The sequence below is a fragment of the Haplochromis burtoni genome, unplaced genomic scaffold (assembly GCF_018398535.1).
Source record: "Haplochromis burtoni strain Fernald_Lab_line unplaced genomic scaffold, NCSU_Asbu1 Contig_26, whole genome shotgun sequence".
NCBI classification, from domain to species: domain Eukaryota; kingdom Metazoa; phylum Chordata; class Actinopteri; order Cichliformes; family Cichlidae; genus Haplochromis; species Haplochromis burtoni.
Window position 1 is genome coordinate 325,404 of NW_024582387.1, and position 26,830 is coordinate 352,233.

The 26,830-nt window shown below is 39.4% G+C and overlaps 3 protein-coding genes across 3 annotated transcripts in view; 2 read left to right on the plus strand and 1 right to left on the minus strand.

The window, feature by feature from the left end:
* Positions 1–2,751, minus strand: part of LOC121814202 (centromere protein P) — a 27,939-nt gene extending 25,188 nt beyond the window's left edge. Inside the window, exons 1-4 of the mRNA XM_042218955.1 lie at positions 2,606–2,751; positions 1,600–1,754; positions 1,371–1,525; positions 823–911 (exon numbers count right to left, since the gene is read on the minus strand). Coding sequence (XP_042074889.1) covers positions 823–911; positions 1,371–1,525; positions 1,600–1,754 — 399 coding nt within the window. The 5' untranslated portion in view covers positions 2,606–2,751. The remainder of the gene's footprint in view (positions 1–822; positions 912–1,370; positions 1,526–1,599; positions 1,755–2,605) is intronic.
* A 309-nt stretch (positions 2,752–3,060) lies between these two features.
* nol8 (nucleolar protein 8) lies at positions 3,061–15,140 on the plus strand. Its single transcript, XM_005917792.3, has 18 exons — positions 3,061–3,160; positions 3,824–3,952; positions 4,322–4,384; positions 5,276–5,354; positions 5,604–5,760; positions 5,938–6,224; positions 6,729–6,985; positions 7,561–9,017; positions 9,452–9,655; positions 9,824–9,937; positions 10,055–10,151; positions 10,582–10,714; positions 10,806–10,889; positions 12,164–12,459; positions 12,561–12,702; positions 12,943–13,004; positions 13,264–13,346; positions 14,655–15,140. The coding sequence occupies exons 2-18, from the start codon at positions 3,832–3,834 to the stop codon at positions 14,712–14,714; spliced, it is 3,696 nt and encodes a 1,231-aa protein (XP_005917854.1). The 5' UTR covers positions 3,061–3,160; positions 3,824–3,831; the 3' UTR covers positions 14,715–15,140.
* Positions 15,141–16,465: 1,325 nt separating this feature from the next.
* gpr37l1a (G protein-coupled receptor 37 like 1a) lies at positions 16,466–23,853 on the plus strand. The gene is made up of 2 exons (XM_005917795.3): positions 16,466–17,714; positions 21,363–23,853. The coding sequence occupies exons 1-2, from the start codon at positions 17,073–17,075 to the stop codon at positions 22,383–22,385; spliced, it is 1,665 nt and encodes a 554-aa protein (XP_005917857.1). The 5' UTR covers positions 16,466–17,072; the 3' UTR covers positions 22,386–23,853.
* Positions 23,854–26,830: the final 2,977 nt, after the last annotated feature.

Below are 26,830 nucleotides of genomic sequence, written 5' to 3' on the forward strand. Positions count from 1 at the left end.
CATTTAGGAGGATACTGTGTTCAGGCACCTGCAGCCTTTTAAAACATGTTAACATTTCCCAGGTAAGCTACTGGTGAATATCATAATCATAGTTTTATTATTGTTACTGAATATCAGACATCATCACAAGAATTGTAAAACAACACCACTCATCAGTGAAACACTAAGGCACATGGCTTTGTCACCCTCTGCTGGCTGGACACAGCACTCCAGAAAGAATTCAGTATGGTTTTTGTCTCTGAGAATGTTTATATACCTTATTTTCTACTTTAGTTAAAGATTGAAACAAATTTCATCTGTCGCAAATTAAAGTGGAGTAAGATTAAGGCAACACCAGTCTTTGTATGATCAAAACCTTAAACAGATTGTGCATAAGACAAGTAGAGATGCATGTGAATACTAATAATAATAATAGCCTATAACAATAACAACTAATAATCTATACAGTCCCAAGCTAAAGCCACGATTTTAGTTAATTTTTAAAATAATAAGTTTTATTAAGACTGAGATTTTGAGTATCTGAGCCAACATATCTACAACATGCAAACTCAACTGGACTTAAACACCAAGTCTGGGTCACAGTGACAGCTACATATATGGTTACACAATAATAATAATAATAATAATAATAATAATAATAATAATAACAATAATAGGTTAAAAAGCAGAAAATCAGACACTAGATGGGTTAGAAATATGGACACAAGATAAAATAAGCTGAAAAGTACTTGCAAAAATCAAAGCAAGAGTTCAATGAACAGTTTCAGACCGGAGGAAAACTATAATCCATAAACAAAAACGGAAGGAAATATAACAACTCACCTTGATCTCGGAAAGCTGAAACTCGACCTGGAAGACCAGTTCAGAGCAGTTACCCGACAAAGAGAGCTGCTGAACCAGCTTTCTGCCACCTAACATACACAAATGCAATTATTTTTAGATCTATCATTTCATACCAAAATCCACTAAAGGGACCTTAAAGCCTACAGTGCATTGTGTTCCAAAAGAATGTTGTTCATGTATTATTTACATTCATGGTAGAAGCCTGCCTTTTTTGGCATACAGTCACATATAAGTTTTTGATCAGTGTCAATCATGCAGGCACAAACCAAATAATTATTGTTTAGCTCATCAAAACCTTGCAGATAATGGGAAAAACAAACAAAAATACAAACAAAAACAAATCAAACAACAAAAAATAAAATAAAAATACATTATATACTAAACTACACAGGGAACAAATTAAAACACTAAATGACATAAATAATTAAGATGCATCAGATTTATATTCTGATGGAATCTTTATCCTCTATTCAATACATAACAGGTCAGATGGCAGTGAAGACTGTGGTTTGAGACCCTGCTCTTACTGTTTTTTAGAGTCTTTGTGGTGCAGCTGTTCAAAGTGATGCCATTAATTTCTGTCTGCAGTTTCACATCCTCCTCCAGCTCCTCCAGCTCCTCTTTGAGTCTGGACATCACCATCTCCTTCCCTCCTTCTTGTCTCTGCCCGCACATGAACACTCTGTGAAGCCAAATAATTTATGATGTAAAGCTGTAGACAGATTTCGCAAAATGCAGAACAAAAACTAAACTCACAGAGCATTTTCCGTTTGTTGGCTGTAGTGGAACGTTATGTCCTTATTGATTTCCTGTTGTTGGTGCTGCAGCGATTCAACTTCAGCTTGAAGACGCTCGATCTCAGACTCAAGCACCTTCACCTCCTCGGTGTTCTCATCACTCATCTTCTCCATCTTGAAGGATAAAAATCAAATGATTTAGTTAAAACAAAGACACGCATATTAGTTTGCCAGCACAACTTTATAACTTATAACTTAGAAATTTACAGATTAAAACCACAAATCTACAGGAAAAGAAAAGAAAGAAAAAAAAATTGTACTTAGAAGAATTATATATTTTCAATCTGAAAAGTTGGATCAACTTCATTATATTACAGACATTGCTAATTTTCATTTAATATCAGTTAATAATCTAATCAACCAATAATTTTATACTAATTATTGGATGCAATAAAGAAATGGTTTTGACTCTAACGGAGAATCACTGTTTTACCACAAACAACCCTACTTTCCTTCTCTTAACTCTCTCGTCATGGATGCTTGTTCCAGTTTAGGTTAATCCAGCTTTGCAGAGTGAAGTGATAGGAATCCATGACGCTTGGACTAATAGGGTAGCTTTGCATTTGAATTCAAAATTAATCTCTCTTTATTTGACACTGGTGAAACTCCTCATTTTATCCTCTCCCTTTCAATTAACTTTAGTCAGACGAATTTACTGAAACGGTGAAAAGTGAACACAGCACCACTGAAGAGGCGCTTTTTCGAGACTTTTAAACTATAAACGCACCAGTTAAGAAAAAAGGTGTCAAAGTGGTTACGCTTTCATTAGTTGAACCAGTAAATCCCGGCTAACGAGACACTATAAAAATAACAACAACGTTAACAACAACAGACAAACTTTCGAGCTAACTTTCCACAGCTGTTTCCGTTGTGAAGAAGGAGTGTTTTTAACAATTCACAGTTCTATGTCAGTAGCTGATATAAAAGAGTTCTGCCATTATTAAGTAATGATTATCTGTATTTACCTGTTGGTTTTCCGTTTCTTAGCAGATGGAACCGAGCACTTCGGAAACTCGCGCCCTCTGGATTCTACCACTTTTCTAAAATCCGAGGGGGGAAGAAATTGCCTCCTTGAATAACAGTCACGCCAGCACTATGGCTCTGTTAAAACAAATACTACTGTTGTATACATGTTTGCATTTTAAAGTACATATAAGTGTTTTATCATCGCAAATGAGCCACAAAATCATAGCCCACCAGGAATTTGGGTGACTCCTTCACCCCACGTAGAAATAATGGAAATCCGCAGCTGTACCTAGTGTGTATTATTTTTTCTCCTTTATCAATAAAATGGAATATAACAATTATATGTTAATTAGCTTTCTTAAGTAAGCACTTTTATAATTAAAAAATGTACCGGCATCCCTTAGCAGCGAGTTTGTTTATTTATTCATTTTTTAACCACCGTTGAGTCTACGGAACATTTGGGTGGTTCCCGAGAAAAATGTTACGGACGGATTTATCTGCAGGACCTCAGCTCCGGACAGAAATTGTGGTAACGCCAGCTGGATACATGTGAGGTAAACATTTGTGGCTTTTCGGACTTTTTATGTAAAAATGCTCGCGATAACAAATAAGAGTAGTTATAAATCGACTCACTTAGAGATCATATATGTAGTAGATGCTCTATGATTTATGTTATGCTCTATTTCTGGAGTTCCTCCAGGCTGAAATGGATTTACTGGATCCACTCAGTTGCTTACAGCTAAAACCTGAGGCTCTGCTCTCAGTCCAGTCCTCTTAAGTTTATTCATTTTGGACGCTGCTTTAAAAGGTGTTTCAGCTTTAAAGTTATTATGAAGTCTTTGGTTTGTAATTTCGTTGGATTGTGCTGTATTTTACTGAGAAGCACAATGTGCAGTGCAATGGAGTGGACACAATATTAGAAACAGTAAAACACAATTCAGAACCGTACAGACGAGCAGATCTCATCTGGCCTGATCTTTCATGCGAGCAGTGAGAGTATCTGTAGATTTATGAGAAGCATTTTGCTTTTCGCTTTTTGTTTGAATATGAATTTATTTTTGTATGACTTTCCTGCATGTTTTACAAATGGTTATGTATTCAGTATTTATAAATGTGTAAAATATGCGAGGTAGTGATAGTGTACTTACTATGCCTGGTAGATCAGCTGAACATCAATTTACAAAGCTTTTTAAAGTGTAGCCACCTTATACTTACAGTCACAGCAATGCGGCGTCTGTACGTCGGTGGGTTAAGCCACACGGTCACTGAGAAGGATCTGAAGGATCGATTTGGAAAGTTTGGAGCCGTTGAGGATGTAGAGCTCCGGACCAGGAAAGACTCAGAGGGTGAGGAATCCAGTATACACTGACACACTTTGACAGCCAGAATGGTGACAGTAACGATGTTTAAATTCTGTTTATCTAATTTTATTGAAATCACCTTTCACATTCAGCACTGTCACTATCAGGTACTTGTACAATTGTTGTATTGGAAGGCATCTGATATTAACGAACCAGCAGCATTCATTTATGTATAACTTTATTTGTTAAAAGTTAAAATACAAAGAAAACTAAACTCTAAAGCATTTTCTTATTTTACTGTGCATTTCTTTTTAAAACAAGAAAACATACTTAAAGTTTGAACTTCTTTATGATCATTATGTTTTGTTCATTATGAATTCTTACATCTTCATAATCTTATTGTTCCTCCTGCAGGTGTTCCCTATAAAACCTTTGGCTATGTCAACATCAATATTTCAGATGCCGACCTGAAGAAATGTAAGTGACCATAGCAAGTTCAGCATGAAGGCTGGTGGGGTGGCGTGAAATGGCTAGCCTAACTCTGTAAAATCCTCAGATTTAACCCGGATGTCTAGGCCATTATCAGTGACAACCCCAAACTTCTAACTCTAAACATGTGTTTTAGGATTTAAGGGTTGTCATCCCCACTAAGTAAGTGGGGTTAGGTTAATTGGAGACTCTAAATTGTCCACAGGCGTGAATGCAGGAGTGAATGTGAGTACAAATGGTTGTCTGTGTATATGTGTTAGCCCTGCGACACACTGGCGACCTGTCCAGGGTGTACCCTGCCTCTCGCCCTAAGACAGCTGGGATAGGCTCCAGCGCCCCCCGCAACCCTGAAAAGGATAAGCGGAAGCAAATGGATGGATGGATGTTATGTTCCAAGGTGCATAACACAAATACAACACAACAAAAGCAATATATACAAAAACCAGGAATAAGAAGCGTAGTTACAGTATATTTAAGTCTAAATAAGAATTGAGAGAAGCACAGATGACTATTTTGAGGGGAAAAAGTAAATACTTTCTTATGTGTGTCAGTGAGAATTATTTTTTTGTTTGTTTTATATTTACCAAAACCTTGGAGAAAACAAACATATTCTGTGAGCATAGGGTTGGAGTTGTCACCAGTGATGACTTAGACCTCACAGGGTTAACTAACTTATGTAACTAATATTCATTCACACTGTTAGTGGGACGCCTCATCCGCCAAACTGAAGGAACCCTTCATCTAAACATGTAGTTAACACTTTCAGTGAGAATTATGTTTGTGTTGTTTGCACCATTGAGTAAATTTTCTACAGTCTGCTTTCTAAACTAACATAAAAAAAAACTGTTGCATTATGAGATTGGTGTGTTTCTTCTGCAGGCCTGACAGTGCTAAACAAGTCTAAATGGAAAGGGGGAACTCTGCAGATTGAAATAGCAAAAGAGAGTTTCCTGCACAGGTACAACCACGTCGATCTCGCCATGTAAATCTAACACTAACAGAAAAGTGGAAATTATTATTGAATTATTAGGGGGGTGATTTTTTTTAACTCAGACTTTAATATCAAGGCTCACAACTGTTGATTGTCTGGTTTGAAAATTCTGGATTTTATGTTCACCAATCTTAAAAATTTGATCTCTGTACCTGTAGAAAATTATTCCTATCTATTAGCTTGACAGCTAAAAGCTCTGTATTGACTGTGTCATAGGCTGGCTCAGGAGCGGCAGGAGTCGGTAGAGCAGCGTCTCCAACAGCCTGCAGCTGAGGACAAGAGACAGAAGCTTCTGGACTCACTGAGTAAAGCTGGTGTGGACAACTTCACCATGAAGGCTGCGGTTCCGGGGACCGAAATCCCAGGACACAAGGTCTAGTCATACTCTTTCCCTCAAGACATGATTATAACGAATGCACTTGCTCTCTTGTGGGGTCATGTAGTCACAATGTGGAAACCAATTCTTTTAAAAATTGAATCCCCTTAACATAAATTATTACATTTTAGTTTTAAGGGTTTAAGGTTGGTGTTGACTGTCCTCTGGTTTCAGGACTGGGTGGTCAGTAAATTTGGACGGGTCCTCCCCATCTTGCAGCTCAGAAGTCAGAAAGGCAGCAAATCTCGAAACCTGAAGTACGACCCATCGAAATACAGCCACAATATTCGCAAACTGGACCGAAACACCATCCCTGATGAGGCCACACCTGTGACCCAGCTCACCTGGGAGGTCCAGGGTGGGGATGATGAAATCAGTAAGAAGAGGCGGGGAGAGTTCCCCCCATGTGAGCCATGGAGACCCAAGAAGAGTCGGACAGACAATGTTTCTGGCAGAACCAGGTATCCATGTGACCTTTTCAGACTATTCAAGTAAACCAGGCTTGATTTGGTTAATCCACAAGGTCTCAGTTGGTTTCTGTCTCCAAGGGCCTCTGGGATTTTAGATTTTCCTTCCTCGATCCACTTTGCCTCCTGGACATTTTCTGTAATTTCTGGGATGCCCAGGTGTTAGCTTTGGAATTATGAGGGATATCTGCTGGTACAAGTGATTCTGACATATTTATTTCTGGAGTTAAGATAACTTTTTTTTTAATGACTAAAACCTCTAATGGATTTATTGTGTTCTTCAAGCCACCTGGTTTCTGAACTTGTTAGAAGTCCACACTTGTTCCTGACATTCCATATTTCCATTTTTTTTTAATTCTCAAAGGTTCCTATCAGATTTCCTGATGTTCCTAGAGCTTTGCAAGCTTTCAATAATCTGTTCTGATTCATGGTTTCTGGGTTTTTGGAATACCAGTTTATGAATATTTAGTGTCCCTTCCTTTTGTTGATTTACCTTAGATTTGAACACCCTGTCAACTCTGTCAATCGCACTGAGGCTCATCAGCTCACCAACGGATTTGAAAAACAAAACAACCACAGACTGGCACAGAAGAAGTGGACACGCTTTACTGACAGCGATGCCGACTCAGAAGAGGAAATCCGCAGGCTGGTGGCAGCTCAGCAGACCTCCCATGTTACACCACAGCAGCAGGAGGTGGAGGAGGATAATCTGGAAGTGGTTGGATATGACTTCTTAGCAAAATCTGGATGCAAAGGTAACAGATGTGTTTGAAACAGGCAGTTTGCGCATTTTAAAAATTCAAATTTGTCATTGTTTATGTTTACAATTCTACCTAAGTGATGAGTTTAACTTTATGGCTGCTTATTCATTTTACTTTCAAATGCACATGTAGGTTCACGTGTGCAAAAATGCAATAACAAAGACTTCTCACACAGGATCCTGTTGTACTGAAGTAACCATGAAAGCCACAGGTTTCATTTTGTATGATTTCATTTATACTTTGACGAGCAGAAAAGATGCCAAATTCTTAAACAGATTACATCAAGTAACCTGATTTTTATTTGTGGATTTTTGTGGCACATTGACTGCTAATTCTATGTAGTGTGTGTGTGGATGCAGATTTCTAGGGAAGAGTGCGGTATTAGCTTTATTCAAACCATGATATCAGGGATGTTCTTTCATTGAGTGACGCTGATCAGTACCAAATTATGTCAAAAGTCACTACAGTAAAAATAATAGAATTAAATATAAGTGAATCATTGTCATTTTCTCCATCCCAGAAAAAAAATTGATCTTTGGAATAGCAGGTTTTCCTCTTTGTGATTCCAGGTGATCAAGACAAGGATGACTACGACTCTGCTGACACAGATGAACTCTTTGCATCGAGGAAACCTCCTCCTGCTAAATGTCAGGAGAAACATACTCCCCCAACAGCAGAGCGCCTCTCAGGAAACAACACAGACAAGAAGAGAAAAACAAAGAAGAAGAGAAAAGCTGGAGAGCAAGAGGAAGAGGACGGATCAACAGATGATGAAGAACACCTTACTTCTAGAAAACCGTCCTGCGTGCAGCAAAAGAGGGATTCTAGTGAACAGAAGCTAAATAAGAAAACTCGTGACCTCCCTGTCGTAAGGCCGTCCTCATCAGAATCAGATAGGGATGAGGAAGATGAGGGTGATGAAGTAGACTCGGTAGATTCATGTTCAGACTCTGATTATGAAGCCATGTTTTCTAATATCACCCATCTGGAGATTTCCCTGGCTGACCTGCAGAGGCTAGCTGAGGCAGCCCAGCAGAACTCAAAGACTGTAGCTCCCAGCTTCCTCGGAGCTGGACTAGAACAAGAAACGCTTTTCCCGTCTTTTCCTGCAGAGCAACCTGCTCCAAAGAAAGGCTCCACGCCTGAAGAGATCCTCGCCATGATAATGGAGGACGACAGCAGCGAGGATGAACAGAAGAAGAAAAAGAGGAAAAGACAAGCTGTCACGTCAGCACCACTGCCTGCCTTCCAGGGCACAAAAGCATTGAATGAGGTATCGGAAGACGAGGAGGAGGACGATGGAAGAGGAAGAGAGGTTAAAAAACAGAAGATGAACTCTGATTCTACACAACTGGTTCACAAAGAAACAGACAGCAAAACCATCACAAGCGTAAGAGACCAGAACCATGCAGAAACTAAGATTTCGGACAGCAGTGAGCAAGAAGAAGATGAGAGTGATGATGATGATGATGATGAGAGTGATGATGGTGATGATGATGATGAAGAAGATGAGAGTGATGATTGTGATGATGAAGATGAGAGTGATGAGGAGGAGGAGGAAAAAGGAAAGATTATAAAAGACATGGTTCCTCCTGATGTTTTAAAAAAGGTTACAACTAAAGTTTGTGTAAACACAGAAAAGGCTGAGACTGAGTCTTCGTCTAGCAGTGAAGAAGAGGAGGAGGAGGAAGTGAAGCAGGGGAGGGTGAACTCCAGTCAGATTGTTGTAAATGTTAAATCTGCAGGCAAGGCTTCACCTTCATCCTGCAGCTCATCTGGAAAGGATAAGAATGAGCCGCAGGTCATTTCTGCTAAAGGGGGTGTGAAAGCAGCTTTGAACAGGGAAACCTCCACCAGTGAGGAAGAGGAGGAGGAAGAGCTGGCACTCCCCCGGATGGCATTAGGAGTTGAGGAGGAAGAGGAGCGGCAGAGACAGGCCAACATGAGGAGGCTGGCTGCTGTACAGCAACGACAGAAAGAGGCCGAAGAACATAAAAAACTCATCCAGGGAGCACTAGCCAACCTGGTGAGAGCGCAGCGTGTTTATAAGATTGTTATTGTAATAAACTGATTCGTTTGGAATTATTTTAACCTAGTTAATAAAATCAAAGCAGTACTTGAGGTTTGGAAGGGTTTTTGATTGATGTTTCTTTGGAAAACAAACAAACAAACTAATCTGTAGGACAGAACACAGAATTATAATTTTTCATTATTAATGTAAAATTTCATGGTTTGATTGTTTTGTTTTTTTTAAATATATATTTTTTTCTGATATTAAGAACCTAAAAACATGTCAAGTATATCTACATATTCCTCACTACCTTTAAAAGCAGGCAGCAAAGTTTCAATAAAACTTCAGTCCTCTTTGTGTGCTGAAGGCTTCAGATTTTCTTATGACACAATTCGTATTATTTATTAATAATAATTACTGATAATGATAAAACGCTGTTTCTTCATTAGGATGCTCCCGTGGCAGGAGCAGGGAAACACATCGTATTTGGCTCTGACGATGAAGAAGATGATGGTAATGACGATGGAGATCAGCAGAGGATGGACTCAGAGGTCTTAGCATCAAGGAAGACACTCTTCCAGGACGGCCAATCAGAGGATGAGGCCACTGGTGATGAAGCCACAGCAAATAAAAGTGTCAAAGTAAAAGCAGAGGTGAGTGAGTGCTGAGCTAAGGTCTCTGAACTGGAATATAAGAATTTAAAGCTGCATTCATCCACCTTTATTTCACCAAAGATGGTTATTATCAGTAGACATCTTAACTGATCGTGATAATGTGGCTCTAAACGGGCTGTTTTTTAACTTTGCATTTGTGTGTTTCAGATGCGTCTGAAGTCATCGGGCCCTCAGCTGTTTGGCGGCAGTGACGATGAAGATGAGGAGGATGGCAGCAGGTTTGACATCAAGCCTCAGTTTGAGGGTCAAGCAGGACAGAAGGTGAGAAAAGAAGTTCCACACTGTTGCACAGAGGTGGTCATAATGTTTTAGCTCAACCGTGGACTTGTGCAAACTCGAAACTTCGCACTAAATATTGGTTTGTTGTTTTTTGCTCAGCTGATGGCGCTGCAGTCTCGCTTCGGGACAGATGAGCGTTTCCGGATGGACTCTCGCTTTCTGGAGGAGGATGAAGAGGTTAAAGAGGAGGACTCAGGTGAGACTGTGGATGCAGGTACAGTAGCTGGTAAATGCAGGAAAGTAGATCAAGATGGAGAAACCCCGTGGGTTTTTTTTTTATGTGCTCCGGGCCAGGTTATTTACAGCATAACACAACTACCATTAATTTCTTCCTATGAGATATTATGGACCTTGGTGTGCTTTTATTTTCTGAAGCTACATAAATCCTTTTGAAATATGGAAAATATCATCAGTCTATTAAAGCATCACCAGCTAGCCTGAAATTACACAGATGTTATAGATAAAATATTTTTTTATTAACAAAACAGTCAAGCTAATTTTCTGTTTGAAAGCAGAAAGGTTTTACCAGTTTAGTTGTGCTGTAACACAACCTCTTTATGTTGTACATCATGCACACTTCTTTATCTTCGATTCTAAGAATCATTTGTTACGTGTTTGTGATTCAGAGACAAAGAAAACCCTGGTGGAAGATGATGAGGATTTGGAGGAAGAGAAGAAGAAGACCCTGTCTATTCTGCAGAGTGTTCTTGGCCAACAACACTGCAGCAGCAAGACTGCTGGCAAAGCCAAGAAGTTCAAGTGAGCTTCACACAGCTTCTGAACTGGAACAAGTCATATTCACTGTGGAGAAAATAAAGAAACTTAAAGCTGTGTGACTGTGTGTTTGCAGAGATGTGTCAGCGCTTCATTACGACCCCAGCAAGGAAGAACATGCTGCATTTGAGACCAAGAAAGAGGAAGTCAAGAAGGAGAGGTACAAGCTCAGAAACATGAATTTCCACCTATTTTTCTTAAGTTCTCTAAATAAACTATATTAACACTGTGTTAAGCTGATCTAGATTAATGGATAGTTCTAGGATTTTGTAGTTTGTTGTTTTAGAGAAATCCAGTAGAAACTTCTGCACCAGCGGTCCCCAACCCCCAGGCCACGGACCGGTACCGGGCTGCGAGAGTTGATGCTCGGGTGTGAAATTTATGATTTTCAGGGTTTCTATCGGTTTTTAACTTTACTTTTTAAAATCGTTTTTATCATTAACTCCGTCTTTTCCCGTGTGTTATGAATAAATCTTCTTTTTTCTGGGTACCGGTACTGGTTTTATTTTGTTGTGTTTATCCACTACACCTATTGTCGGATGTAAACCGGTCTGTGGCACAAAAAAGGTTGGGGACCGCTGTTCTACACTCTTTCTATGGTATTTGTTTCCGCTAAACACTTCAAAACTAGATCAGAAAAAGTAGTAAGGGATGGAAATTTCTTTTTTTTTTTTTCTTTTTTTTTTAAAAAGAAGCAGGAAGATGTTTCTGACAAACACTGTTCAGTCAAACAAGTAGTACATTTGTTTGGATATTATTTTCCGCAGTGGATTTAATACAAGCCCTGCGACACACTGGCGACCTGTCCAGGGTGTACTCCGCCTCTCGCCCTAAGACAGCTGAGATAGGCTCCAGCGCCCCTGCCAAAGCAGAAGCAGATGGATGGATTTAATACATCAGATAATCATTATTATTGTAGGTGCCAGACTTTGACAAGAAACTACCTAAGTAAAAATAATATATAACAGTGACTTTACTACTTGTAAGTCAGCTCAGCACAGACCCAGACAGACTACATTTAGGGAATATCAGGGTTTTATTTTTCTGGGCTCACACACTGTAAACAACACAATGGCTGTGTGCTTCTTAAAAAGACCTCGGGCACGCTCAAGTGTCAAGTGTCACTCAGCCTTCCCTCACTCCTCTGCCTGAATCACTCTGCCCATCCTCTCCACCTGCAGCTAAGCAGAAACATCACCCTACTGCATCACAATCATAACTATGGTTCTGTGTGTCATCATTGTACTGGTTTTACTGTTAAACCTGAATTCTAACAATGTTTGTAATGTTGTTGTTTTTTTTGCGGTACTCAATATTTATGTCAATAAATGGTTTAATATGCTTTTTGCAAAGTTACAATAATAAAATAAAGTTTTTAGCATTCACATGTGCAGGAAACCAGAAAATTGAACCTGTGATCTGTTGTCTTCACAGCAAAGCTGCCAGGAAGAAGAAACGTGAGGAAGCTCAAAAGCTTCCTGAGGTTTCTAAAGAGATTTATTACGACGTGTCAGGCGACCTGAAGACCGTGTTCGGTCAGAGCAAGGATGAGACGGATCAACAAGAAGAGAAGATGAACTGGGACCAGAAGGAGGAAGAAGAAGAGCGTAAAGAGAAGGAGGAAGAGTCAGCCCCGCTGCTCTCTGTTCCCAGTGTGGAAAAAGAGGATTTGTGTGGATTTAAATTTTCCTTCTTTGGAGATGACACAGAGACAGGAAGTAAAGAGACAGGTAGGTAGAGCCTGAACTGATCTTAATCTTCCAAATACATGAATGCTGTTGTTTTTGGGTTTGTTTGTTTGTTTTTAATCTTTTCATTTTTCTCTAAACAGCCGACTACAAGGTAGAGGCCATTCAAGCTCCAAAGGTGTCATGGCATCAAGACCCACGTTTCCATGACAGCAGCTCAGAGGAGGAAGAGGATGAGCAGGAGGAAGATGAGGAGCAAGGCAACACCACAGCTAAAACTACAGAGTACGAAAAACAATCTGTGTTTGATTAGGAACTATTTATGAGAAAGATGAGAGCATTGTTGCCAGTTATTTTTGGTTCATTAACACAGCTGCTTTCACACACCTGACCAATCAAAGCATGAAGTGGATATGACTGTGAGATTGTTATGAAAGGAGACAGGAGATTGAAGGTGTGTTGAATCGATACAAAGAAAATACAGTATGATCTGAGCTTTTGTGTGTTTTTGTTGCGTTTTTACAGAGTGGTGATGCCGTCACACACTGAGTTCTTCTTCTTTTACCCTGATGATGACAGACTGACAGGTAGGATGGTGATTCCAAAGGAAATAAAAGAAAATTATCTTATTAGCTGTCTGTGAGAGTCAACATGTGTGTGGGTACATTTTTTTGCAAACTCAGAGGTGACAGAACTTATTAAACTGGTATCCAGCAGCTGGTTAGATCTGCAGATATAGTTTCATGTCAGTGGAGATTTCCAAATTTTTGTTGTTGCTTTTTTTTTTTTTTTTTTTAAATTGATAAAGGTTCTGATGTGTGATCTGAACACTGTTTTCTCCTTTAGATGGTCCCAAGTCGTTCTGGCGTGTGTCTGAGTTGGAGGAGCAGAGGGAGCAGTGGGAGGAGAGGAGGAGTGCACTCAGACAGGTACAGAGTTTGTATGAACACTGCTAAAACCGGTCAAGAAGTTAAACCTTGTTAGATGCTAAATCTTCAGTTTTAAGATTTTTTTTTTTATTTTTTTTTTTAAATGAGGAACACAGCTCCACAATTTGCTTTCACAGTGAGTGTGGTATACATTGCATATCATAACTTTATTACACTGCCAGACTGTTTTTGTAACACTAGGTTTTTTTAGTTTTTCTGAAAAAATCCAGTAAAATCTCTCATCTAGACCAAAAAAGGCACATATCTACACTCCCCTTAAAACCACTGCTGCTAATACTGGTAATTGAGTACCTTAAAGTGCCAATCAGTGAGGCAGTGTTAGAGAGAGTTGTGACTTATACACCTCTTACCCACCTTCTGGAGTTGTTTGGTTTACTAACTGCCATCTAAGTATAAATCATTTGGTACACATTGCAACTTCTTTGTGTTTTGACTCAGACAATAAAAGTAAACAAGACACAGGTTGTGGTGCTAAGGTCACCCTTCTACCCTGTACAGACATGTGATGCCACGGAGCTTAGAGGCCTTACAGCCTGTTCACCGGGAACATCTTGTGCAAACAAGCCTTTATTCCTCGACTTCATACCTGGCTGTATTACTTGCTGAGGCCTCAGTGTCAGCAGACCTGATCTCTCTAAATAAAACTTAAGCTTCCCGTCTGTCCATTCATCCATTTTCTTTAGTGCTTATCCAGCTCAGGCATGCAGGGGTGCTGGAGCCTGTCCCAGCTGTCATAGCTTGAGAGAATGAATGCTGGACAGGTTACCAGGCACTGACAGGTGGTCTACTTAATGATCTTGAAACCCAATCACCCAGCTACAGCGGCAGTGAGAAACGTCTGCAGTGGCAAGGCATCAGCCCAGAAACCCACAAGAGCAGCGAACCCAGCTGTCGTCCTAACCGCATGATCTCACAAAGTTCTAGCCCGTGATGGATGAAAGTAATCAAGAAGACAGAACTGGAGCAGAAAGATGTGTTTTAAAGTTTTGAAGAGACAGATTGTGGAGAAATTTTTCTCTATGACGAGTAACTTAGATAAAAATATTAGAGCTTTAAAAAAAATACTGTTTATGAGTTCAACATTTTCTTTGAAGTTGTTCGTGGGAGCATTTATGAGCACTGTCAGACAGTTCCATTACCAACCACAACTCTTTGTCTTCATGCAAGTCAAATCTGTAGGTGCATAAAAATGTCTTTGCCAAGTCTGATAATTATGTAGGAGTGAAGACGTAAAGTGGCTCAAGTTATTCAGTAAACATGTTTTGGCTTTCCCGTCTGTGTTCACAGGAGTACCGCAAGAAGCACAAGGATGCTCGGAGGAAGCTGACGTCCTCCCTGAAGAGCTGAGGATTGTGGGCAATGAAGTCTTTGTGTTTCAGCACTCACTGCCCTGAATTCGTGCCTGACAGAATTCATGCCTGACCGATCATTTCTCCTTTCTTGGTGCCAATTTTTTGGCTCGGACTGATTGTAGCAGTCAGCAGGATGGAGAGCAGATGGCTGCCAAAGACAGTGAACTCATCTGAATGTTTAAGATCGTCCAGAGTTTCAGATTAAATGTTTATTTTAGTGGGTATTAATATTTTTGATGAGATATTTTGTAGTAAGTTTGTTTTTTGTTTTTTGTAAACAGCAGGTGTTACCTGCTGTGAAAACATGAGTTCATACAAGCAGCAGCTCCCACTTATGGAGGACCAAACCTGCAATAAAAGTGGACAAATAAATAAATATGCTTCTTCAAATTAAAATAAGAATAAATGAAAATGAAAGGTATAACTTAACTAAACATTTTCTTTTCCATTGTTTCTGGTTTCAGGAATATTATCTTATCATTATCTTTTCTTTTTTTTTTTAAATCTCACCATTTTTACCCCTCCGCCTGTAAATGGCTGATAGGATATTGTTGTCACCCTGCTGGGCGGACAGCATGAACACTCAAGTTTGTCAGTGCGATAACTCATAAATGAGGCGATGTAGGAGCTTCAAATTGATACCATAGTGCAGCTACTAAAACTCTCCCCTGAGTTTGAATCTTGTTGACCTCAAGCTAAAGGTCAGAGGTCAAGCTACCTGAAAATATTGTAAATTCCATAACTCAAGAAGGAAGACACCTAGGATTTTCAAATTGATATCGTAGGTGTATCTACTAAACTCACACAAGTTCAAATTCCAGTGACCTCGGCCTCAAGGTCAGAGGTTAAGTCCTCTGAAAATCTTTTGAATGTGCTAACTTCAGGATGTAGGATTTTGAAATTGATGCTACATGTGTGTCTACTAGGAGGCTGAGGGGTAGCACTGGCGGTCGTTTTCTCTGTTATTATTCTATTTGTTTATGTTTTGTTTGTTTTTGTGTAGGGTTTGGTCTTCCGCACTTCTGAGTTGAGCCACTTTGAATGAGAATATTAAAGCTCCTGTCGCCACTTTGGACCTGTTACCTCATGAAAGTCACTATGAGGAGAGGTTTCAGTCTCCCTTTGTGTTTTGTAAAATAATTTGAATGCTTTCAGTTTATGGGAAAAAGTTTATTAGATACACGTAACTCAAACCAGTCCAGTCTAACGAAGAGTCAATTTAGGATAAGATGAGCTTTATTCTCACTGTGAGCACAAACATAAAATATAATTGGAAAAAGCATATCTGTTGTATATAGACCAATGTTGCTGTAGTTAACTAAAAGCTACATAAGAAAAAAAACTAGACTTTTGAAAAATAATTTAAAGTAACTGAAACCATTTTGTGAACTTGGAAAAATAAAATAAAATTAACAGTCCTAATGAGAGCAGCTTTAACAATGCTGAGAGTTATTATAACCAATTAAGTTATAATAACTTATTTGGTTAACTTTGACTTTCAGGTCAGAATTAAAATGTTCCAATATTTTATTTTTATTAATTTCAATTAAATTTTATTCATACAGTGCCAAATCACAACAACAGTTGCCTCAAGGCACTTTGTATTGTAAGGTAGACCCTACAATAATACAGCAAAGAAAACTGCAAAAATCATACGACGCCCTATGAGCCAGCGCGTTGGCGGCAGTGTGAAGGAAAAACTCCCTTTTAACAGGAAGAAACCTCCAGCAGAACCAGGCTCAGGGAGGGGGTGAGAGAAGGAAGACAGGATAAAAGACATGCTGTGAATAATAACTAACTAAATGCAGAAAGGTGTATAAACACATTGTGCATGGAAGAGGTGTCTGAAGGAGAAATACTCAATGCATCATGGGAATCCCCCAGCAGCCTACTAGTATGGTATTACAGTAGTAGTGTCTCATATTCTACACTAAACACAAAATGGTTTTTTAGAAAAGGTAAATATTGTCTAGCATTCTTAGAGTTTAATATAATTCACTGCATGTGTCATCTTTATCCAACTGTCTGGTGTTTGGACCTTAACTTAGTTTGTTCCAGTCAGTATGGAGCTCTTAAAGAGCGATCTGTGGTCACAAGACTTTTTTTATGACCCCTTTTTTTATTATTTTGAAATGTGTCACCGGAAACTCCGTGTTTTCTTCATGGTGTCTTGATGTTGGCCAATAACAAGTGCTGGAAACTGAGCAGCAGACTCCAAACTTCTCCGTCAGGACTGGAGAGAAGCTGAGCTGCGTCACAAACAACATTTTTTTTATTTCAGGAGTGAAGTTTTTCTGCAGCACATGTCTGTGACACACACGGATAACACGGAGCAGTTGCATTTATTTAAAAAATGAGCTCGGTTTGGTGTGTTTTGCTCCTCTTTCTGCACTGCGCGGAGCTCCGGTACGCAGCTCCGCTGGAGGCGCAGCAGGCGGAGGATGCTGCCGCACCACCTGCGCGCAGCCAGGCGTCTCTCTCTCCGGAGAGGAGCTCTCTGAACGGGTTTCAAAGTTCAGGACTGCCCGGTGTAAAGCGAGTGGCCCGAGGAGCCAAAGATGGGGGCTTCAGGAAAAAAGAACCGGTTCCCGCCAACAGTTTAGGGCACCCGCGCCGGTACGACGACCCGAGCGCCTACTTCACCACACCGCGGACGTCCCGCTTCACCTCCGCCCCGGTGGGGAACCACTCGTCCGGCCGCGGTTCAGGGCTCCACAACCCGCTATTCCCAGTTACCGACGGCTCCTACTGGGCGTACGCAGTCATGCTGCTCGCGCTCGTCCTGTTCGCCGCGGGCATCGTTGGCAACCTCGCGCTCATGTGCATCGTATGGCACAACTTCTACCTGAAGAGCGCGTGGAACAGCATCCTGGCGGGCCTGGCCTTCTGGGATTTCCTCGTGCTGTTCTTCTGCCTGCCTGTGATCATCTTCCACGAGCTCACCTTGAAAAGGTTGCTAGGAGACCTGTCCTGCAGGCTCGTGCCCTACCTGGAGGTAAGGAGGATTTGAAGGTGCGCGTGAAGGAAGTGTTTTAGTATTTAGCCTACAAGCAGCACCTTTTAGTGTCGTGTGAACACCTGTAACTTTCACACACCCGAGTTTTACCATGTACCAACTTTTTCCTGTGTTTCCACAAATTCCCTTAATCAATGCCGAGATAAATTGTTTAATAAATACTTACATGTTTATTATAGATGCACTTAAAGTGTTGCCAGGTGAAGAATCTGCGTAATACTTTGTTCAGCTGTTTTACTGAAATGTTTAAATATATTGTCACTTAATTTGTCTTTAAGTCATTTCAGTTTTTTTATGCAATACATTTAAACACAATCGACCTCGATCAAAGTAATTAAGACATCAATAAACTGTGATAATAAATTAAATAAAAGCTGAAGCATCAAAAAACAAGAAAAGCGATTATAAATTAAACACAACAATGAAAACTGCCTGAAGATACTAAACTATTCAACAATTAAATTCATGATTAAAGAGTGATCAATGATTAAAACTGAATGCGATGTTGACTTTTCTTTTTTTTAATCTAATGGATAGACTCTAATGTCATTATGATTAATCTTTGATTTTACTGAAATACATTTCTAAATTGTGTGAAATAAGTAAAAAATATCTATGATCTCCTGACTCAATTCTAAATACATTTATGAAACATCAAGTTCTAGGATAGTGATATAAAAAGTTCAGTGATATAAAAACACTTTTATACTCATTTAGTTGATTGGAGGTCATTTTCTGCAGGTAATCTTTCATTGGTTGTTTATTTTAGCATCATCCTCACTGCAGCCATTCAGAATTGAACATTTCTGCACAGATAGCGAGGCAGCGAGGCAAACTTTCACACAAGCATGGAAGTTTTTACAGCTCGTGTTTGACTGATTTTAAGTGATTTCCAGTTTAATAAAGAGACCTCCAGGTCTGATGAATGGCCCGTTTGTGTCTTTGTTCCTCCTCAGTTTCAGCAGCCTTTACTTTGAACAAACGTCCGTTATGGTCTGTTTGGCCTCTTCACCCGTCTGTTATGAACCATCAGGGGAGGCTAGTGTGGGGCCCCAGCATGAAGAGGCTCTTCTTCCTCAAGAACGAAACAGTGAAATACAGAGACGTAGTTTTCAAGAATGGTGGTGTTTATGTGCAGGTGCAGCTCCAAAACTAAGTCTCAGTAATGAAAGAGAAACTGTTGCTAATCCTGATGAATCACTGAATGAACAAAGAATGAAAAGAAATAGAGATATCAGGCCGTCACTGAAAGAGAGCTCCATTTCTTTAAATGCAGAATACCAGCTCAGGATGGGCCAGCAGCAGCTCAGTTTGGAATTAAAAAAAGCTTTTGTACATGTTTTTAAATCTCTATTTTGAGGCCCAGTGTACACCTGAGTTTAACTGGCATACAGGGAAAAAAGGCTTCCGGCTTATATGGAGGATAAAAGTACAAATAAAGATATTGCTTTAAAAATGTAGTGATTAATCAGACGAAGCAAAAACAGATTAGACACTTGGGATATAAAATGGTATTTAAAGAATGCTCTTGAATATGTCCTCTTTTAGTGTTTAGCCTAAATACAATTTGAGATGCTGACATTTAACTTAGTGGATCTTCTCTGCATCACACAACAGTGATGTTACTTTGATTCGCTGCCTTGGACAACAGAAATTTAAAGAACGTATCATAGAAGACCACCGGGTTTTAAGGACCTACTGAAAAATAGTTTTCATGATTAAATAGTCTTGTCATTATGTAAAATATCAGAAATGAATGAAAAGCAAGACGGTTACAATTCCTTAAAGACCAAATGATTTAAAGGTATTGGAAGAGGCCTCATTTAGAGGTCAGTTAAAAGCTGAAGCAAGAGCTTAATTTAGATTTACTCTCACTGAGCGATGAATGCTTCAGCACAGAGATAAAGTCCTGCAGCCTGTGGAGTCTTTGTTTTTGGCTCTAAACCAGCTCTGTCCGCCTACACAGCTTCAGATCACTGAAGTGGAGTTTCACTAATTTGTAATAACAGCTTGTGTGAAGCAGTCTTTAACAAGGTCAGGCTGCCGGCCTCCTCTATTCTTTGCAGCTTTACCTATTTTTATGCTAATGAGTGAATTAATTTCTGGTTAATGAATTACTGTTGTTTTGTTTTTCTAAATGCTCTTTTACTGAACAGTACTGAAGCAGGTCAGGCTGCCAGCTGCCCTGTGCTCCGTTAGTTAAACTATTTTCATGCTAATTAAAGCTCTGTGCTAATTATCTTGAGTTGTGTCTTAACAGTCTGAGGTCGTTAAGCACTGACAGAGGGAGGACAAGTCTCTGTAATGATAGTAAGTGTTTCTGGCCAAAACCACCAACTTTAATGGGCACGAGGCACCAATTACTGTCCGCAGTACGAAGGCTAAGAGCTTTTACAACACAATGACCTTTCCCCCCCTCTGTGTGTCCTTTCATTTCTGTTTCTGTGTTCTGAATGTTAATGGAAAGTTGTCTTTGTAACTTTTTTCTTAATGCTTGTAAGATTTGTTATTTAGTCTGTAGCCAGCATAAAGAGCAGAGGAAATCCTCAAACATGCTTTCTTCAAAGCACTGGTTGAATTATATTAATTCTTATTAGCATCATCTTACTGTTTATGCCAGTTTGAAGTAAAATGGTTAAACAAAACAACCTTTAAAATCGTTAATAGTAACAATATTTTGTTAACTATTAATAAATTAGGTATTAATATTGTATTGAACATTTATTAAACATAAAAACAATATTTGGGTAACATAATGGACCGTTCCATCAGGACAGGACAGATTTTTTTCTCTCATTAACTGTGTGGTGACTGACTGGGACCTGTTCTGCAGCTTCAGAAGTTTGAGTCATGAGTGTAAAAGACCAAAACATAAATAACTAAAAATAATTAAGAAACATTTGTTCTGTCATGGCTCTGAGCGTAGACCCAAGATTTTGTATTTTTGGACTGAATCAGTTTGTTTTGGGGGTTTTGGAGCTAATATTTATTGTTTTGAAGGCGTCTTTAATCTTCGGTTATTTTTTACGTTATCTGGTCTCTGTTGGTGTTTAGTTCTGCTTATATTCAGATCTCTCAGTCTTTTTAAGTCTTCAATTCCATTTCTGAGTCCTTGTAATGTAGATAACCTTTCATGTGCTGTAACTTCTTTTGACCAACCACCTATCCCACATTGTGAGATGACCTTTTTTTTAACAGAGCTCAAATGTGTTTCATGTGGCTTACTCCTATATTTTAAGTTATGCAAGCTCAAATATTTCAATCCAGAGTATTTATAGTATGAATGTAAAAAAAATTTCATGACTTCATTAAAATATTGAAGCATTTGTAGAAAAATAATCATCAGATTCTGAAAGGGTCAGGTGGGAGGCAGTGATTGATTTTTCAAGTTGGGCCCAGTGGGGGAATCAGCTACCATGGCTCTTTTTGAGGATAAAAAATCACACCTGGAAACACGTCTACATTATATTTGCTTTTTTAAACCAAGATCCTCATGTTGATGTTGTGGTTTGAATTAGTATATGACTGCAATGCAACTGTGAATGGATGTCTGTCAGCAACTGCATTGATTCTTAGTGATGGCTTATTAATATTATTTTTTTCTGATCAATTTCCTCACTCTGTCAGGTGACCTCTTTGGGCGTGGCCACATTCAGCCTCTGTGCGCTCAGTATTGATCGTTTCCATGCAGCCACAGGCCCTGGGCCTCATCAGACTCCAAAGGTGGAGTCCTGCCAGTCCATCCTGTCCAAGCTGTCCGTCATCTGGGTGGGCTCCATGGTCTTAGCTGCCCCGGAGCTCCTGCTATGGCAGCTCCTCCAGGAAACTGTCAGCCTGCCGACGCTTCCCAACGACCTACAGCAAAGCCAGCACGCAGGTTCACTGATGGCGGCCTTTAGAGGCCGGACTGAAAGGTTCAAGGTGGATATGTGTGTCCGTGAGCCATCTGTGGAGCTCCCAGAGAGCATCTACTCTCTGGTGCTGACCTATCACGAAGCTCGAATGTGGTGGTTCTTTGGGTGCTACCTTTGTTTGCCACTGCTCTTCACTCTGGCCTGCGATTTGGTGACAAAGCAGGTGTTAGCACAGCGACTACCACAGAAACCCAGCAGCGAAAAGGTGACTATCAGGTGCTCCTCCTCCTCTTCGTCTTCATCTTCGACAAAGAAAAAGCAGCATGTGAGGGAGCAGAGGCTACGCTCCACTGTGATGGCACTCACTGTCTTGTACATCACGTGCAACCTGCCAGAGAGTATTTGCAACATCACCCTGGCGTATATCTCTGTCCCAGTGACCGCTGCGCTTCCGGCTCTGGTTCTGCCGGCGTTGGGTCTGATTGGACAGTTCCTGCTGTTTGTGCGCTGCTCTGCGACGCCAGTGATGCTGCTGTGCCTGTGTCGCTCGCTGGGCCAGGCCTTCATGGACTGCTGCTGCTGCTGCTGTGAAGAGTGCCTCCCTGATGGCAACTCCTCTTCATCTTCCTCTGCCTCAACTGCTGCAACCTCCACCCTCTCCTCACCCACATCGCCTTCGCCAGTCTCCCTGTTTCCTTCCAGCAAAGAGGAGCCGATGAAGAGCCTGTTGCCGGCAGAACCAGCAGTCCATGAGAGAGTGAAAGACTCATCAGCAGCTATTGGGACACCCTGCTGAGGCTCAGAACATCACTTTAAAGGGTTATTTGGGGTTTAATACAACTTGGTTCTTAATTGGTAGTTTTGTCCAACATTTCAGTCGGGATAAGTATAGTCAAAAGAAGGATTTACACCTGCATTAATTTACACTCGGTGACCTCCATCAGCAAAAACAGACATGACAGATATGATATGAAAACAGGAACCAGAATGTAGGTGGGTTGCAAAGCAGCTTGCACAGGGGCGCAGTACATCTGAAATTGCTAAGGCATAAATTAAATTGCATGCTTCACATGAGATAGTTGGACATGTAGAAGCATATTAGCCAATCATCAGCTGATGCAGGTTTATCACTATGATCAGCTGATCTGAATGGATCATTACCTGTGTGTAACAATGTTATGCTTGATTTTACTACGATTCAAAGATCTGGGAGCACAGTTACATCACTAAGGAAGGAAGAGTTATCAGTACGGAAGAGAGGACGAGAAAGTTTGAAAAGATACCGGTATCGGGAAAGCTGTGTTCCAGTCTGTTTTTGTGATTTTAACCTTCATCTCTTAGGTCTAACAAAGGCGCTGTAGTGATTTTCCAACTAGGAGGAATTATTTGCACCCAGGTGTATCATTTTACTTTATAAATGCTGCCATTCTTCTTTTTTCCTTCTGCACAACTGAGTCCCATGCAAACCTTTTTCTGCGCTGTTAAGATTTCAAAACAGTCACTGAAAGTCTGTTCAGGTAAACCTTTTTTTCTAATGTGGTTTCTTGTTTGACTGATGAAGAATCAGATCTAAGCAAAAGTAAGGCAATGTTATGAATAAAATCTCAGCTAAATTCTACATACCGAATCGGAGCAAGTGCCCAGGTGTCTAAATACTTTTGGCAATACAGTGCATCTAAAAACTAGGTACCAGTGGTACAACCACCAGTCAAAGTTGTAGCTTGAAGTGGATCTGTGAATTATAGTGTGTGCTGACAAATGTTTACTTTTTTCTATTCCAGATATGTTTGATTAACTTGGAGGTTTGTTCTCAACTTGTCTGATCACCTGAGCTTTTTGATGTGAATACAGGTTATATATAAACTGCCATTTCATCAGCGCTCAGCTTTTAGATTCGTGATTACACTGTTATTGCAGGTGGTCAAACTTAGGGACAAAAATACCAAAATAAAATCCAAGTCGTTGTAAATCGTTCTTTACGTTTAGTCTGTATAAACTTGGGTAGAGCCACTGTAGAGCAGAAGTTTGTCAGACTAGCGTTAGGTAATTATTCAGATTATGGAGCATGTTCTAGATGGATTTAATTGATATGCCAGTTATTAAATGATATGTCATTGTTTTATGGTACAATTTACATTTCATAGTTATTGATAATTGTCTAATTCCCATTCAGGATATTTGCATCACATTTTCTAAGTACTGTATCAAAAAGGAAGTCATTTGAGTTTTGGGGGATTTTTTTTTTTTTGTAAGGCATTTAAACTGAATATGAAGAAATACAGCACCAGGACAACTACCAGCAGACTGATATTTTTCAACAGTTATTTGTTTTTTTTGTCTGTTCCTTTTTTAAAATATGTTATTTTACTGTTATTCCTCATACATAGCTGATCTGCACAGGAGACATCAAATATGTGGATACATAAAGTTCAGGTGGTACAGGTTCACAATGGGATCAATCAACATGCAGAAATGTGAAACAAAAGTTTGACTTTTTTTACTTGTTTTATTATTTTGATTGAATAAAATACATTTTGAAAAAAATGTGTTCTTTGCTTCTTTAATATCTGGCATAAACAACAGCAGACAGTAGACAAAACTATCCATCAATGACTTCATTTATGAAGAGAAATTAGTTATTGAGATAAAATGGTTTTGATTTTGTTTTTTTTTAATAAGCAAAAATAGCAATTTGAAAGCAAGACATTTATGAGGGTGTTTTATTTTTTTTTTCTATTAATAAATATATTGAAGTTGTATCAGTTTGCCGTTTACATCCTTGTCATTTGTGTTTACAGTGTAGGTTTACTGCATTATATGAAGGCCTTGCATTAGAGTGTGTTGTAGCTTATACTCAGTAAGTACACACCTCCAGCTAAGTTAAAAAATAACAATACCAAAAAAATTAATTAATAAAATTTTTTCATCTCATACACTAAAAAAGAAGAAAAAGCCCAAAAATGTAACTTTTTGAATACATGATTTGAATACATGTAAATTATCCCTGCAATTTTGTTACACAAGTAAAATGTCAGGTTTAATGGAATCAACTGAAATTTACTTGACTGATATACATTTGGTTTATACCAAGCACATTTTCCTTAATGATTAATTATTTGAATTTACCTTTGATTTTATATATTTAATATGTATTTTACTCAAAATTTGTGTTTATTGAGGGTGAAGAATCTCTTTTCATTGTATATATTCTTTATATTCTGCATCAGTGAACTTCACTTCTGCCTAGAAACAATGAACACACAGTGGGTTACATTGCATCAGTTCACATGTACACACTACACTTTGAGCTAAAGAGCCTGCAGAACTAAAACCTTTAACATGTTTGCCACAAAAAAGTCAGAAAGAAGAAAAAGTTCTCTCGATACTTCCAGGAACATCAGATTTGTTTTATTTTTAGTTTATAGACAATTCTGAATGTGATTAATGTTAAACCTACATGTAGAGACAGAAAAAACAGGCTGGAGGACAGTGAGAGAAAACATTTCCTGAAAGGTGCATTACATGTAATGAACATCTGAACTCTGGGTGATTGTTGTCTGGATTCATTTTCTTTAGCTGCAGACGGCTCATGAACACTCTGATGTCTACTGGAAAGAATGCCTCTGCGCTGTGATTCCAACACCCACAGACTTAGAACGCTCTTCATGCCTGACTGTGACACCCCTTTTTGTCATTATTCAATTATTGAAGGTCACAGCTTCACAATAAGTGCTGGCCTTTGAGTTCGAGCAGCCATAATGAACACAGTCACTCTATGACCAGTTGCTTAGGAGAACAGACAGGAATTCCTTGCTTTCCCAATTTTTATCCACCCATGTATTTTAAAGAGGCCCAGCCTGTTTTCTCCTTTTTCATATACTGACGTGAAAAAGTTTGTCATGCTTCCTCCAAATGTCAGCATTGTGCATACAATGTAGAGCAGCCAGAAAATTTCTTCAGCACAGGTATGTAAACACACACAAAAAAAAAACCATTAAAAATTTATAATTATAAGAAAAACTTTCATATTATGCAGAAGGTAGAAGCAGGCGTTCACAACACTGAATCTGATGCACAATTTTTAAATTTCAGTCCATTATTTTTGAAATTGTTCATTTATATCGTGACATATAAGATCATATCTTGTATCCCTCTGCAGAAAACATAATATATGGATGACGATATCTTTGTGGCCTAATAAATTTAAATTATAGATTTTATTCAGCTTGACATTGGACAGAGTAGTCGATATTTTGCACCTCGTTTCCTTCGCTGAATTCACGTCGCTGCACTGATTCAATATTCTGGATCTCAGCAATTCTCAAGCTTTAAAATACTCTTACACAAAATAATGGAAAATAGTACTTCTTATTCAGTCTGTTTGAACATAAATCATAAATAATGCTTTTTCCACATATTACATGAATCAATATGGGCATTTTGTGTCCTTAACCTATACGCATCAGGAATTAATAGTAATGATTTTCTGTGCCTTTTCACTAATGTGCAAAGCCAGCAGTTTCCACATGCAGTACCTGCTTATTACATAAAAAACATTACATACTTTTAATCAGAATCAGAATCAGAATCAGTTTATTGCCAAATGTTGAGCAGGTTTACAACATTAGGAAATTGCTGCGGTGCTTCAGTGCAAACATAGTGTCATAAATTGCGATTAAATAGACATGAAAAAAAATAAATAAATAAAATAAAATAAAATAAAAGTAGGAATAAGAATTAAAAGTGCTATGTAGAAAGATATGTGCATGAGATATACATGAGATATATACATGAGAATAAGAATAAGAGAATAAGAATTAAAAATGCTGCACATACATGAGTGCAGGTGGTGATCAGTGCCAAGCCTGTAATGATGCAGTGACACAGCGTAGGGTCATGTGTTAGTGGCGGGGACAGTCATATGGTTATTGTTCATGTGTCCGACAGCAGAGGGGAAGAAACTGTTCTTATGGCGAGAGGTTCTGGTGCGAATGGACCGGAGCCTCCTGCCTGAGGGGAGCAGGTCAAACAGACTGTGTCCAGGGTGAGAAGGGTCAGCTGAGATCCGAGCTGCACGCCGCAATGTCCTGGAGGTGTACAGGTCCTGCAGAGATGGGAGTCTGCAGCCAATCACCTTCTCAGCAGAGCGCACAACACGCTGCAGTCTCTGTTTGTCCCTGATAGTGGCTCCAGCGTACCACACGGTGATGGAGGAGGTGAGGATGGACTCGATGATTGCAG